The 14,003-nt window shown below is 42.3% G+C and overlaps 2 protein-coding genes across 3 annotated transcripts; both read right to left on the bottom strand.

Moving 5' to 3' along the window:
* Window positions 1–920: 920 nt before the first annotated feature.
* Window positions 921–4,296, bottom strand: LOC136465008 (uncharacterized). The gene is made up of 3 exons (XM_066463918.1): window positions 4,209–4,296; window positions 1,229–1,549; window positions 921–1,162 (listed from the first exon to the last, which is right to left on the bottom strand). Exons 1-3 carry the CDS (start codon window positions 4,294–4,296, stop codon window positions 921–923), a joined length of 651 nt encoding a protein of 216 aa, XP_066320015.1.
* Window positions 4,297–12,132: 7,836 nt separating this feature from the next.
* On the bottom strand, window positions 12,133–13,391 carry LOC136462479 (adagio-like protein 1). 2 transcript variants are annotated; one of them, XM_066461572.1, is made up of 3 exons: window positions 13,034–13,391; window positions 12,279–12,407; window positions 12,133–12,181 (listed from the first exon to the last, which is right to left on the bottom strand). In XM_066461572.1, the coding sequence occupies exons 1-2, from the start codon at window positions 13,312–13,314 to the stop codon at window positions 12,311–12,313; spliced, it is 378 nt and encodes a 125-aa protein (XP_066317669.1). In that variant the 5' UTR covers window positions 13,315–13,391; the 3' UTR covers window positions 12,133–12,181; window positions 12,279–12,310. The 2 variants fall into 2 exon arrangements, with proteins under 2 accessions (XP_066317669.1, XP_066317670.1); XM_066461573.1 differs by having other exon boundaries at window positions 12,279–12,398.
* Between the last annotated feature and the right edge of the window lie 612 nt (window positions 13,392–14,003).

Here is a 14,003-nt window from a genome sequence, read left to right as displayed (position 1 = left end):
TACAAGGACTAAAGTACTCAAAAGAGAGTCACAAACCTAAAGAACAATATGAACAAGATGCTTACTTGAATTATAAGTCGATTACCAGAGAAATCTCAGAAGCAAGCTCAAGAAGAACTTGATTCTGCCTAGGTACAAGCCATAGAGAGAGCACCGATAGGTCGAGGCTCCTCCAAACTCTTCCCTCTCACTCTATCTCACTATCTCTAATACAAGACTATATCCTATTGAGGACTAATCATCTCTTGATTGCTAGCTTTGATCCTGGTGGACATATAAATTAGGGTTTCTAGCTTCTCAGCTCTCAGGATCAAATGAGACATGCCCTGGAGGGGGGTGGAGGCTGGTATATATAGCCTAGAGCATCCAATGTGAGCTCTTAGATCAAACTGACTTAAAGAACAGCGGAGATGTAATCCTTAAGGCGATAGAGAACCGACATAACAATGAGGCTGATAGGTGAGACCCACAGGGGCCCAATGGCCTCCAGGTGAGGCCAGGTGGCCCCACATGTTAGAGACATGTGTCCCGCTTTGGTGATTCTAGAGTCTTCCCATGCTGTTTATGTGGTGGAATTCCATGATTTCCTTTGACGAATAGGTCCTCCTTAGCGGTTTTCTGATTAAATCCTGTTAAAAACATAGATTCACCAAAACTCGTGAAATTTGTCAGTTTAAACCCCTAAGTCTACATTGGTGATCCATTTTAGCCAATTATTCAAGTTATATTGATGGGTTATGATGAATGTTAACTACCGTCAACGACCTATATATAGAATCAAAACAACTACCTACCTGAACAAAGGGATGATGTAATTACAACAAAATACATCATATGCACCTTTACTGCTCTGCTAATGACTCCATGAATAAGGGAACATAAGGAAGATAGTGAGGTACACCGCTCATACATAATAGTTTCTAGGTACTTCTAGGATAGCCGATGGCTCGGGCAAGGAGGACATGAATTTTACTGCGGTTCATGTCATATGCAAGCAGTGATTTGTCCTCCCCAACAAGGAAAATCAAATTCCATTCTGGATGAACTGCAATCACTCTGTAGGCCACATCACAAACCTCGATACCAATTTCAATATTCTTCTTTCCAAATAGCTCCAGCGTGGTCACCTTATGCTTCAATGTCCATTTACTAGTACCATAGTCTTCAAGGATCCAGATTGAAAGCTCATACCTCTTCAAAGTATCAGCAGTACATAAACACAACTGACCCTGAGCTTCATGGATGGAGATTGCATCACCAGTTGGCTTAAGAATTTTCATCCATGTCTTTCCCTCTATATCAACAACAACTATCTGGGTGAACTCCAGCATGTGCATAAAACCATTAACAAACACACCTTTCCCATATGTGGATAGTACAATACCCTTGCCCCATTCAGATTCTTTAAAGATGCATGCTTCGGTTTTAGATGAGTAGATATTGACAGCTAAGGAGTCATCATCATTGATCCCATATTCAAACACATGGAAGTGTGAGGATACTATCAAATCGAACCCCAAGCGAGCTAAACCACAAGAATGGTTGCTACCTGGCAGTAACAACCATTTCTTAGTCATCAGATTGTAGACAACATAGTGAAACCTAGAGTACTAGAAGAGGATGAGACCTCGAGAGCAATATCTAAGATCATGACATCTTGAATGGGGAAGGGCAAGAAGGACAAGGAGGGGTATTCACCGTTGATGCTGGTGAAGTTGTATTTGCATTTCTAGCTGCGGTAGAAGAATCCAGCGAGAATCTGAGGGAGCTCCTTATGATACTCGGATCCCAAGATGAAGCTATTCTAGGAGCAACAGACACACTTGCAGCTGCACAAGGACTGAGCAGTGAGGTGGCTGAGGATGAGGACCAAGACATGGTCTAAGAGGATGGCCACTTCGTTCCTCTTGTTGGGGACCTCCTCCTCCATCTTGACGAGGATCTACTGGAGTGGGGACGACGATGGAAGCGGCAGTGCTGTCTCCTAAATCAGAGAAGGAGCGACTATAGAAGTACTCAAATGAGTGAAGAAGGGAATAAAAATCTAAGAACAATGCATAAGGGAAGTGTGAAAGCATTACCCTTGCCTTTGGATCTTGTGGCATTAAGCTTGAGTGATGACAGCGGTGATGAGTACCACCCTGGCCACCGGTGGATCTATATTGTCTACCTACTGGTGAGGCATACCAGCACAGAGCACTAGCTTATCGGCGGTGGCTGGTGGCTTGCTCACCGCTAAGTAGGGGTGGTCACACAGTTTGGCACTGGGGAGCAGGGGCGGTGATGAGGAACAACAGCACTGAGGAGGAGAAAGATACAGTGGGCAACGTCCTTTGTAAGCAACTATATTAGACGCGGGAATGCAAATTTTTGAAAAACTTTGTAAATACGCATGGGAGTGACGCGTAGGACTCACGCGTGGGCTTGGAAATTTATGAAAGCGGCGGTGAAGGCAACCGGCGGTGATGATTAGGAGATGTTAGCACCTATTAACGACGGACGTGTCATATGGTCTGCGAACTCTAAGGCGCATAAATGAAACATTCAAGTCACAGCAAATAGAGATAAACTCAAAGTAATAACTACTAATATTATGAACATTTTTATTTAGAATGTAGAGACATGTTACAATCGAACTACTTGCGGGGAGCGTTACGAACGATGTCCTCTACATCCACCATGGCTAGGACGCCATCGCCCACTGCAGAGAACTTGTCGATCAGATTCTAGCACTGCCGATAGCTCGTCTCTCCTGGGAACCCCGGCTCCACCACGGTTAGGTCCTCACCTAGCCAAAGCTAGGTAGTGTCCATGGCTGAAGTGGCCCCTAGGCGAATGTAGTACGTGGCCACCTCCATGACTCACAGTGGCACAGTGCGGAGGCAGTCCGCCAGGGTCGTCCCCACAGGCGTAGGAGGCAAAAGCACGCGGATGGCGTTGCCTGCTGCCGCATGGAGGCCTAGTAGCGCCTGTTGCTCTTGGCCGCATTCTAGGAGGAGACACGGGCATTGTCCTCGGCTACCTGGCGAAGGAGGATTGCCTCCACTACCTTGCCCTGCGCGGTGATCAGCTACTCGTGGACGGCTAAAAAGGAGACAAGAAAACGCTACAACTAAAGATACGACATCGCATGTAGTGAAAGAGCAAGATCATATCGTGTCGAATGCCTTACCAGCGAGACACGGCTGGGCCTTGATGGCGGCATGCTCCACCATGGCCGGTTCTCGCTTCGCGGTGGCATTGGAGAGGCGCAGCTAGTCCGCCTCCCGGCTCTCCTCACAGAGGATGGAGGTTGCCACATCTACCTGCTCCACCAACATGAGGACATCATCTGCCCCCCGTCATCATCATCGAAGATAGCCCTCCACATCCCTGTCCCGTTGCAGCATCACACGAAAGCGGGGATCGGCTCTCTAGTGGCGACGGCATCGAGCTGCCCTCCCCATCCCGTCGCAGCATCACACGAAAGCGAGGATGAGCAGGGACAACCTCCGGCGACTCTTCCATTATGCGCTTCGTTGCCTGATCCGCCATTGGATGAGATGTGAAAGATGGGGTGTTAAGGCGAAGCACCAAATGAAGAAGATAGAAGTTTGAGAGAAAAGGAATCATGTACTTGCTTCCCCACCTTAGCCTCTGCTTTTATAGAAGGATGGGCGAGATAGGCACCTGTTGGAGTTCCCTTCGATTGCACTGAGCAAGAGCAGGAGTTAAGGTGAGGCCACGTCTTGCATGATCTTAGTGGAGCACGCTTCTCCCAGTGGAAGTAATGATGATGGAATGGTGTTAGAAGTTGGACAGAGAAAATTGACTCGACCACGTGGCACGGCCCCTCTAGCACTAACCATGATCTTAGGGGAGACGAAGTGACAAACCACTTGCCTATTTTATTCTTATCGACTGCTTTGAATTATCTTTTGTAATGGTAGAGGTGGGTAATTTACTTGCAAAATTAGAGGGTTCACATAGTTTACATACATGGTTTACGCGGTTTACACGGTATATACCGTTGGGGCCTCTAATTAGTAATCGTTGATAGTAAGATAAAAGATTCTTTCATTTCGATTTTTTTTGCATTTTCATACACGGTTTACGCGATTCACACGGAGGATGACTATTGACTTCCCCGATATGTTCGACATCTCCACACCACGGAACCTTCAAGAACGGAGCGATCATAAAATCCCAAGAGGGTTTTTGGAACTCACCTTGCTCCACTCCGATCCCTCTCCCCAGTGCTCCGTTCTGCTGTGATGCCACTCCCTGACCTGAGGATTCATCTTTTGCAGCCGGCATGTGTGTCCTCATTCCATGGAGAAGCTCCCGAAGGATATGGCTATTGAGATAGCTAACCGTGTTGCTACGGCTGTGGGCAACCTATTCGTAGATGAGTAGGGTGTGCGACGACGCCATAGTGGGACAGAGCATACCACTGTGACAGGTACTACTGCGTGGGATACACTTTGGGACCTAGAAATGGTTCTACGACCACGAGTACCATGCCAAGCTCATCGTCAGGCTTGCTAGCGTCAGCAACCCAGAGGCCTATTTTTACACAGGGATGTGCGCCGTCTTCGTGGAAGACCGCACCACGCTCATGCCATGGCTCGACATGCTTGAGCGCTCTGCCATGGTAGGCCATGATGTTGCTACATTGGTTCTCTCCCTTGTGCTCCACAGGTCCAATAGCTGTGCCAACAACGACAATATTGCTCGGCGGTGGTTGAGGAAGGTCAAAGGTGATGAAGAGGGCCTGGCGGCGAATGTGACGTGGAAGAACGAGTTATGTACACGGTGCTTCCAATATGCCATGTTCATGTTGGAGGACTTCGCTGGGCGGCTAACGCCGGGTCAGTCTAGTCCTCTGCCTCCTCTAGCCATGTCGGTGTGTCGCTAGGATGGACATCAGTGCAGAGGCGGAGGCTGCAGCGTCCACGCAGGATGGAAAGGTTGGGAGGAGTGGGCTATGTTCTGCAGCGATGAGTGTAGGATCTGCTATGAGTGTGATAGGTTCTTCAGATCAATGTGGTAGATTCTGTGCAGATCAATGTTGATATGTACTATATCTGGATGACAGAGATTTGTATGATAAACTCTTCATTATCCTTAATACAATGATACACTAAGTACGATTATTCCTTTCTAAACACATTACAGTTACCTTCCTTCTCATATGATGCGGTTCAGATTCCCTTACACATGTTTCCAATTTCTTAATACAAATTAAGTCATCTCCACTAATAAACACAATCAATATCAATATAAGAAATATAGAAGGCGTATGGTCGCCAACATGGTGGATACGGTGGAGCGCTAGCCGGAGGGCATCCAAGTACCACTGATTTAATTGCGCACATGTATATGTTTCCAATTTCTTAATACAAGTTAAGTCATCTCCACTAATAAACACAATTAATATCTTAAGGACAAGAAAACGCTACAACTAAAAAGGTGAACATTACACAATAATAAAGTGATGCAAGGAACTCTTTAGGCCTTTGCCTCTCTATCTCCTGAACCGAGGAAGTTCCTTTAGGACCAATGACTTTCATATTCATATGAATAGCCCGACGATGACTAGAGCGTCGTATGCCATCGGTTGGAGTCACTACGGGCTGCTACTCATTCTCTACCTCTGCCAACAAATAAAAAAACACAATGCCTCTATCTCCCTCGTGCTCACGATGTTTGGCCGCTTGTGCTGCTCTTAGTGTCATTCTTGTTGTCCTTGACAATTGGGACTTCTTGCTCTTTTTAACCACTATGGTCTTTCCTTTGAGTTTCTTGTCCCTTCGAGGGGGTCCTCCTTTTCATTTTGATTGATCGTAGCTGCAAAAGTTTACAAAGAGAGAGACATAGTTATAAATAAGCCACTGGTGAAACCTGGGCAGCAAAAATGAGGTCTATCGTAGTGACCATAAATAACAACTAAAGTATATGAAATTATGAAACATACAAAAATAAAAACACAATCTAAAATATATAGTGAATTACAAACAACAGTTTCATATTTACCTCAACTTGCGCTTTGGAAGCATGTAACTTCTTTGGAGGGCATTCTGCTTCTGTTTGTATAGAACTTGAATTTCTAGAACTAGAATCAGCTTCTGCAACATCAACAATCCTGAAGAGCTTATTTTTCTTACATGAGTATTAAAGAAGAGGTGATGATCCAGTCACTTTAAGCCCATTTAGAGCATCAGTTGCAGACTTCAATTGCTGATTTTCGGTAGTCATCACTGAACAGTGAAGAGCTAACTACTATATGGGTGGGTTGAGAGAAGGCTGCAAAGATCCTTACAGCCAGTCTCTAAGCGAACCTCCTTAATCACAAAACTTCCACTAGCACCTAGATCGAGCAGCCCCCCGCTGCGCCTTGATGTCAATAGTACCCAATCTGGAAGGCCTTCTCCCAACGCCACCACTGCCATAGGAGAAGTTGGAGAAGGAGCGCCATGGCGATGAAGAAAATATAGATAGTTGGCTCAAGAGCTTTGTCTGTATCTATCTGTATCTAAGGAGTAAGGAGTGTGTGGGTTGCCAAGAAGCGCATCTAGCCCTAGCTTAAATAGGCCAACCTCAAAGATGGAGAAGCAGCGAAGAGCAGTTAATATAAGCATCAGGGAAGACGAGGCATACTTCATAGAAAAGTAATGGTGATGCAACTGTGTTGTGGGTAGTTGGGAAATGGGAAAATAACTCATGCTGAATTTACTACCGTCGATACACCAAACGGTCGTGTAGGGCCGGCGGCCATAACGCCTATCCCAGTCGGCTCGGCGTTCCAAACGACGGTGGAATTCAATCCCACTGCCGCCACCGCATTGATGGTTTTCAACTGTCGGTTTCATTCCTTAGGAGGCATCCCTATCGGTCCAACCAAAGGTGGAAGTATCACACCGACATTTTTATCGCTACAGCAGTGAAAGTGGCGATAGTGATAAGTCAAACTGTAGTAGTGTTTATTCTTTCCCACGCCCTTCTTTCACCTTTAGATTGGCCCATAGATACGCGTGTGGTAGATGTGCCGATATATCCCTGCGATCCATCTATTTTTTCAAGTGCGGAAAGATTGAGAGGTGGGATTGGGAACTGTTAGAGATGAGTTTTTTTGCATGCTTGCCAAAAAAATCCTAGATTGGTAGGCTTTATTGGAAACTCTTAGAGATGCTCTAACTCGATATTCTGAAACTCCGAGGGCTATATATTCTGGAAACAACTAATATATGGCGTCTTCCCTAACTCAAACCAAAATAGTGTGTTTTTTTGTTGTGCTGATGAGAGAGAGTTAGGGTTAGATAGAAGATTTGAGAGGTTTTGACTCATCAAATCTATCAAATAGAGAGTGAGATCCCTAGTGTATGGTCTCCATCATTGTTGGCTCCCACCTCTACTATTTATCTTATGGTGGGTTGCTCACTGTTATACCAAATTTCCTCTTTTTGTGAGCTTTCCATGTGTTCAAATATACTTAAACATCCACTATTTTAAACTGATGTTGTAATAACTTTATTATAAAACCTTTGTGATGTATTCAAGCTATGTATGGCATTGTTGGATACCATTCAGAATGTGATGAAAATGTGGACGATTCGAGTTCTCCCTTCGGATGGGCTCAATGGAGTTGAAGTGTGTTTAATGATGTAATGGTGCATGCACATTTGAGTCATTTCATCACAAAAAAAGTTTAGGCCTTAATTAGAATCCTTGCTTAAGGGTTAAGGTATCACTAAGAAACAAAATTGCAGTTTTGACATTTGGACCGGAACCGCCGATGACAGTTTTGGTATTTAGCCAAAAGAACCCTTGTGTAGCATCAGATTTGACATTTAGCCCACAAATAATGCACGACAGTTTTGGTATTTACTAGCAGAAATCAAAACCATTTATAGCTAAGGTTTCATAATGAAATAAACCAAATATATTTAATCTACTATAAACTCTCTCTAAGAAAATTCTATCTACTATATAAATTCTCTATGAGAAAAAAAAAACATAAATTAGAGGTTAACCAGCCGAAAAATCACACTACTTTTGTGCTACTCTGCAACTGCTATCCAGGTAGTCAGCGTGGCCCAAGCCATGAAGTACCGGGCCGCACTCTGCATGCGCATGCTCCTCCTCCGCCACCTTGGAAGCCTCGACAAGTGAATGCCCACCAACAACATCGCCTTCTCACCGATCTCCTTCCACGTCGTGCTCCTGGTCGCCGGCGCCTCGGGCACCACGCGCGACCAGCCAGATTAGTCTTGCAGGCATAAAGGCACACGCCACACTCGCATCGAAGGTCACATCCGTCATCCTCGCCGGCTGCGAGGTCTGCTCCAGACATGGGCGTTTGGGTCGATGGCTCATCTCTAAAATGTGTTTTATAAAATCTGCAAATAAGGCCAAGAAAGTTTTTTTAAGCCCATATAAAATGTGTTATATATATATATATATATATATATATATATATATATATATATATATATATATATATATATATATATATATATATATATATATGTGTGTGTGTGTGTGTGTTTTATCACAACTGCAGACGCCCTCTTTGCCGAGTGCTGGGGGCACTCGGCAAAGCCAGCCAAGCACTCGGCAAAGGCTTTGTCGAGTGCCGCACTCGGCAAAGGTCTCTCGGCAAAGATTTTGTCGGCAAAAATTTCTTTGCCGAGTGCCAAAAATCGACACTCGGCAAAGCCATTGCCAAGTGCCCGACACTCGGCAAAGTTGGAACCGAAAAAAACCCGAAAAATGGGAATTTTTACCCAAAAAAAATAAAAAATTTGTTTTAATTGGTGGAGGCCTCCACCGGTCAGCGCCCATCCATCTCCGGCTTTTTTTCGCATCAATTTCACGGCTACACGGCCGACAGGATTCGAACCCGAGACCTCCCGCTGCGCACAAACCTCCTCTACCACTACACCATACTGTCACTTGTGTCTGGATTCTGTTTTAGTTCCTAATATATTATACTAAACCGAGTGTAAATTGTTTGTTTGAGGCCCTAAACGAATTCAAATAAAAAAGTTGTGAACTACAAAGTTTCATAACTTTTCGAGATCTACACTTTTAGTTTAGGAAGTTTTTCCATTCGAGGTCGTTTATAAAATTTGAATTTTAAAATTTGGAAATTCAAACGCTGTTTTGCATGACAAGATGTTTTCAAATCAAAAAGTTGTCAACTACAATGTTTCATAACTTTTGGAGATCTACAATTTTTATTTAGGAAGTTTTTTCATCCGAGGTCTTTTGAAAAAATCAAATTTTAAAATTTTCAAATTCAAACGTCGTTTTTGCATGACAAAATGATTTCAAATCAAAATGTTGCCAACTACAAAATTTCATAACTTCTCAAGATCTACAAAGTTTATTTTGGTCATTTGTTCATCCGACATAGTGGTAGTAACATTGTTCACAAATCATATATATCTCTCTTCTACTTTCATAAAACTAATATGAGACATATATATTTTATAAACAACGTTATTGTCGCTTTGTCAAATGAAGAAATGACCAAAATAAACTTTGTAGATCTTAAGAAGTTATACAACTTTATAGTTGAAAAGTTTTTCATTTGAATTCATTTAGGGCTTCAAAAATTGATTCGAAAAACTGATTTACCGAGGGCCAAAAAACGCACACGGCAAAATGCCTCTTTGCCGAGTGCCAAAACATAGGCACTCGGCAAAATACGGCTTTGCCGAGTGCCAGAAAAAAGGCAGTCGGTAAACTTAGAGTAAATTGCTTGTTTGAGGCCCTAAATGAATTCAAATCAAAAAGTGGTCAACTACAAAGTTTCATAACTTTTTGAGATCTACAATTTTCATTTAGTAAGTTTTTCCATCCGAGGTCGTTTGAAAAATTTGAATTTTAAATTTGAGAGATTCAAACGTAATTTTGCATAATAAGATGATTTCAAATCAAAAAGTTGTCAACTACATAGTTTCATAACTTTTGGAGATCTACAATTTTCATTTAGGAAGTTTTTCCATCCGAGGTCGTTTGAAAAATTCAAATTTTAAAATTTTCAAATTCAAACGTCGTTTTTGCATGACAAGATGATTTCAAATCAAAATGTTGCCAACTATAAAATTTCATAACTTATCAAGATCTACAAAGTTTATTTTGGTCATTTGTTCATCCGACATAGTGGTAGTAACATTGTTCACAAATCTTATATATCTGTCTTCTACTTTCATGAAACTAATATGAGAGATGTAGATTTTATGAACAACGTTATTGTCGCTTTGTCAAATGAAGAAATGACCAAAATAAACTTTGTAGATCTTCAGAAGTTATACAACTTTGTAGTTGAAAAGTTTTCATTTGAATTCATTTAGGGCCTCAAAAATTGCTTCGAAAAATTGATTTGCCGAGGGCCAAAAAAAATGCACACGGCAAAAAGCCTGTTTGCCGAGTGCCAAAACAAATGCACTCGGCAAAATACATCTTTGCCGAGTGCCAGAAAAAAACACTCGGCAAAGACATATTTTGCCGTGTGCCAAAAAATAGCACTCGGCAAAATACATCTTTGCCGAGTGCCAGAAAAAAAACACTCGGCAAAGACGTATTTTGCCATGTGTTTTTGTTTGCCGAGTGTATTTTATTTGGCACTCGGCAAACACGGTCTTTGCCGAGTGCCCGATAAAATACACTCGGCAAAGACTCCGGCACTCGGCAAATCGCCGGTTTCCCGTAGTGTATAAACCACATATATATATATATATATATATATATATATATATATATATATATATATATATATATATATATATATATATATATATATATATATAATTCAAATCAAGTAACAACAATCTTTTCTCAACTCTGACATATATTTAAGCATTTCCAGGAAGTACATCAATTCACACTAAACATTTTGACACTGGTTTCACAAAATCACAGCAAGTAAATACAACTAGAATAATAAAGTTCAAACATTTGCTCTAGCCAATACTGAAAATTCAGTATATTTGATGCAGTCACAACTACACATGCAGATATTGCTACTGCTAAGAAATCTCCATGGAGACAAATAATTGTTAAGAATGTGAAAATAAGTGGTGTGTGATGTACCGTGCATCAGGAACAAGCACCAAGAATTTGCATAAATAACAGAGAGCATCTTACCATTGTTGGGTTAAATCCAAATCCACCGCCCATTTGCATCATTTTTTGTGCATCATCAGTTGTTGCACATCCAGGCAAAGATAATCAAACCACCAGGCAATGCAAAACAATAAATAAACACCACTAACAAGTTTTCCAGAGATAAAGGTGAGTATCATTACCGTTTTCTTCACCAAGGATCAGACTGAAAAGACCCCTCAAGCCGAATAAATTGAGGAAATACCTATCAATAACAGCAAATGTTAGAGATTATAGAGCTGCTAGTCACTATCATCAAGGTAATTCCTTGACACAAAGATAATAATTCTATACATACCATGAACGGCTGCTGACATAGCTAACAGCAACAGTGCTCAGGTCAATCCCATTTTGCAGCATTCCCTTGAATCTCTGAGTCAACGGAAAGGGGATTTTCGCTGAAAAGAGATTAGCATATATGTGAGCATGCTTCAACTACATACAATTGGAGATAAGACATGATAACAAAATAGCAAAAGCAAATAATACACATGGGTATATGTCTGCTCTATTACGTGAAATCTACTAACTACTAAATTCATCAGAAGTATTTAATTCTTAACAATGCATCTCTAAGTTTTATTGGGATCACAAGCCAGGAATTGAAAAGTGCTAGATAGAGAACGTGACTATAAAATAGCATTTTACCCTATCATTTTCAATTTAAAAGTAAAAAGAAATGGCGACTTCAGAACATAGTTTTGGTATCAGGTTTCTTCCAAAGATTGCAAATTGCCATACCAAAATGTGTTAAAAAATCATTTCCATCATCTATTGATGATACCATAAGATAAAGTTAAGGTGTGTTTATATACAATAACTTTGCAAAGACTCAAAAGGTAGAATTAAGCTTCTGGAATTAACAGAGGTGATCTTATAATAGCATGGAATTGGAATTAATATGAGGATTAAACTTGTAGCTAAGATATGAGAAGATCAGGTATCCCAAATCATATATATATTAAGCAAATATGGACATACCTGCAACAAAACCTAAAAAGAAAAAGTTCATCCATGCAAATGTAAGTGTCTGCAAAAAGACAAAACAGCATGTTAATATAAGGTAGAATGCCACACAAATAGCCAACTATACTGCAACACATAATTCAATGTGCAGAACATAGGACCTGAGGAACTATCATGGATAGATTCTTCTTCATCATGTCCATGGCCATGTTTGTATCTGAAAACATGGCTGCCTCAGCCTTCTGCGCCTCTTCCTTTGGAACATGAAGTAATCCATTTTCCTACAATCACTAGATATGGGATAAGGTAGCACCGACCAGTCCTGCTACATACCTACTATTGTAACCGCATTTCTAATACTCAATCACCAACACAGAAACCATGACAAAACAAACAAAAAGTAATACTACGTTTTGCTTCCTTGCATCTAACAATAGCAAGAGGAGGCCAACCCTTGCACCTAACAATAGCAAGAAGATGGCACTTGCTATTTCACATAAAGGAAGCGTATTCTAACAGCTAAAATGAGCACCTCCCAGTCTAAGCTCTCTTACTCAAATTCATGACAACAATCGATGCTTACAACGTATAGCTAAGTAAAGACCTAACAGTAACAGTAAGTTTTGCTCGATTCTAAGTGGCACAGATCAATCCTTCCAACCAAATGAAACTGGTGTGTGACCAGTTGAAAGGGGAGACTAGTCTAACAGCAAAAATGAGGACCTACCAGCCTAAGCTCGTTTCTAAGAAACAAAATCATGACCGCAGATGCTTATACAACGTATATATAGCTAACAAAAGAACTAATAGTAGGTTCTGTATGATTCTAAGTGGCACAGAGCAATCCTTGCAACCAAAATGAAACTAGTTGCGTGACGAATTGAAATGAAAGGATATGGGATAAGGTAGCACCGACCAGTTCCTGCCGAGGACCTCCTCGGCGCGGTAGCCCGTGGCTTCCTCGAAGCCGCGGTTGACGTAGATGATGGGGCAGTCGGGCTCGAGCGTGTCGGTGATGACAAGCCCGCACGGCCCGGACGCGCACAGCATGCCTTCAATCGCGAACGTGAACATCCCACCAGCTCCCCCAGCGTCGCCACCTCCACCCTCGCCTCCCCGCTCCTCCCCCTCCTCCTCCTGCTCCTCCTCGTCGGCGCCGACGCTGCCGGCGCCGTCGGACTCGCTGTCCCACTCCATGGCAGTGCCGCCGAGGACGGCGGAACCCTAGCTCCGGATCCGGGCTCCCCACCGCGACGCGGTCAGCCCATGGATGCCACGCGCGCGAGGCGTGGCGCGGGTGGCCTAGGGTTTGGTTGGCCTGACCTAGCTCTAGAGTATGGATTGGGTTTTGGGCGGAGGCCGAAGGGTGGAAGCAGCCGCAAGCGGAATGGACGGAGGTCGTGGGTTCAGGCTTGGCTTGGAATTGGGAGGAAGCCTCGCTGTCTCGGGATCAAGCTGATCGTGCGTCTGTCTGCTGATGCTGGCCGTAGTATTCGCTCGTACTTGTACTTTTTTTTTGAAACATGTCATACTTATTTTCTTTCCAAACATTATTAAGGTAGATGTCACCAATGCTTATTGTGTTTATTATGGGTGCCAGGTTGCTTAAATGATTTTTTCGAAGATTCATGGTTTTTCTGCTTTTATTTGTACTGTATTTGCCAAGCTTTTCTGTTGATACTTTAGGAGCTAAAATCAAAGTTGTAGAGGTCGTGAAGATCTACAACTTTTATTTTGGTCATCTTATCATTTGACAAAATTTGAACCTTTCAAATTTGAAATTTTAAAAAATGACAAGTTCGAACCAAAATTTGAGACCCAAAATGATTTCAACATAAAAAGTGATGAATACCAAAGTTGTTCGACTCATTAATATCTACAACTTT

Source organism: Miscanthus floridulus, chromosome 7 (genome assembly GCF_019320115.1).
Source record: "Miscanthus floridulus cultivar M001 chromosome 7, ASM1932011v1, whole genome shotgun sequence".
Classification (NCBI taxonomy): Eukaryota; Viridiplantae; Streptophyta; class Magnoliopsida; order Poales; family Poaceae; genus Miscanthus; species Miscanthus floridulus.
The sequence above is the reverse complement of the archived record's forward strand: the minus strand, read 5'-3'. Positions and strand labels throughout refer to the sequence as shown.

Bases quoted from the DNA above. Each gene is read 5' to 3' on its own strand.
- LOC136465008 (XM_066463918.1), bottom strand. From the start codon at position 4,296: ATGCCGGCTGCAAAAGATGAATCCTCAGGTCAGGGAGTGGCATCACAG. The intron at 1,550-4,208 runs GTGAGTTCCAAA...TGTTACTGCCAG, and splicing joins AGGGATCGGAGTGGAGCAAG to GTAGCAACCATTCTTGTGGT. The intron at 1,163-1,228 runs GTCAGTTGTGTT...GGATCCTTGAAG, and splicing joins CTCCATCCATGAAGCTCAGG to ACTATGGTACTAGTAAATGG.
- LOC136462479 (XM_066461572.1), bottom strand. From the start codon at position 13,314: ATGGAGTGGGACAGCGAGTCCGACGGCGCCGGCAGCGTCGGCGCCGAC. The intron at 12,408-13,033 runs GTCGGTGCTACC...TCCCATATCTAG, and splicing joins GAGGTCCTCGGCAGGAACTG to TGATTGTAGGAAAATGGATT.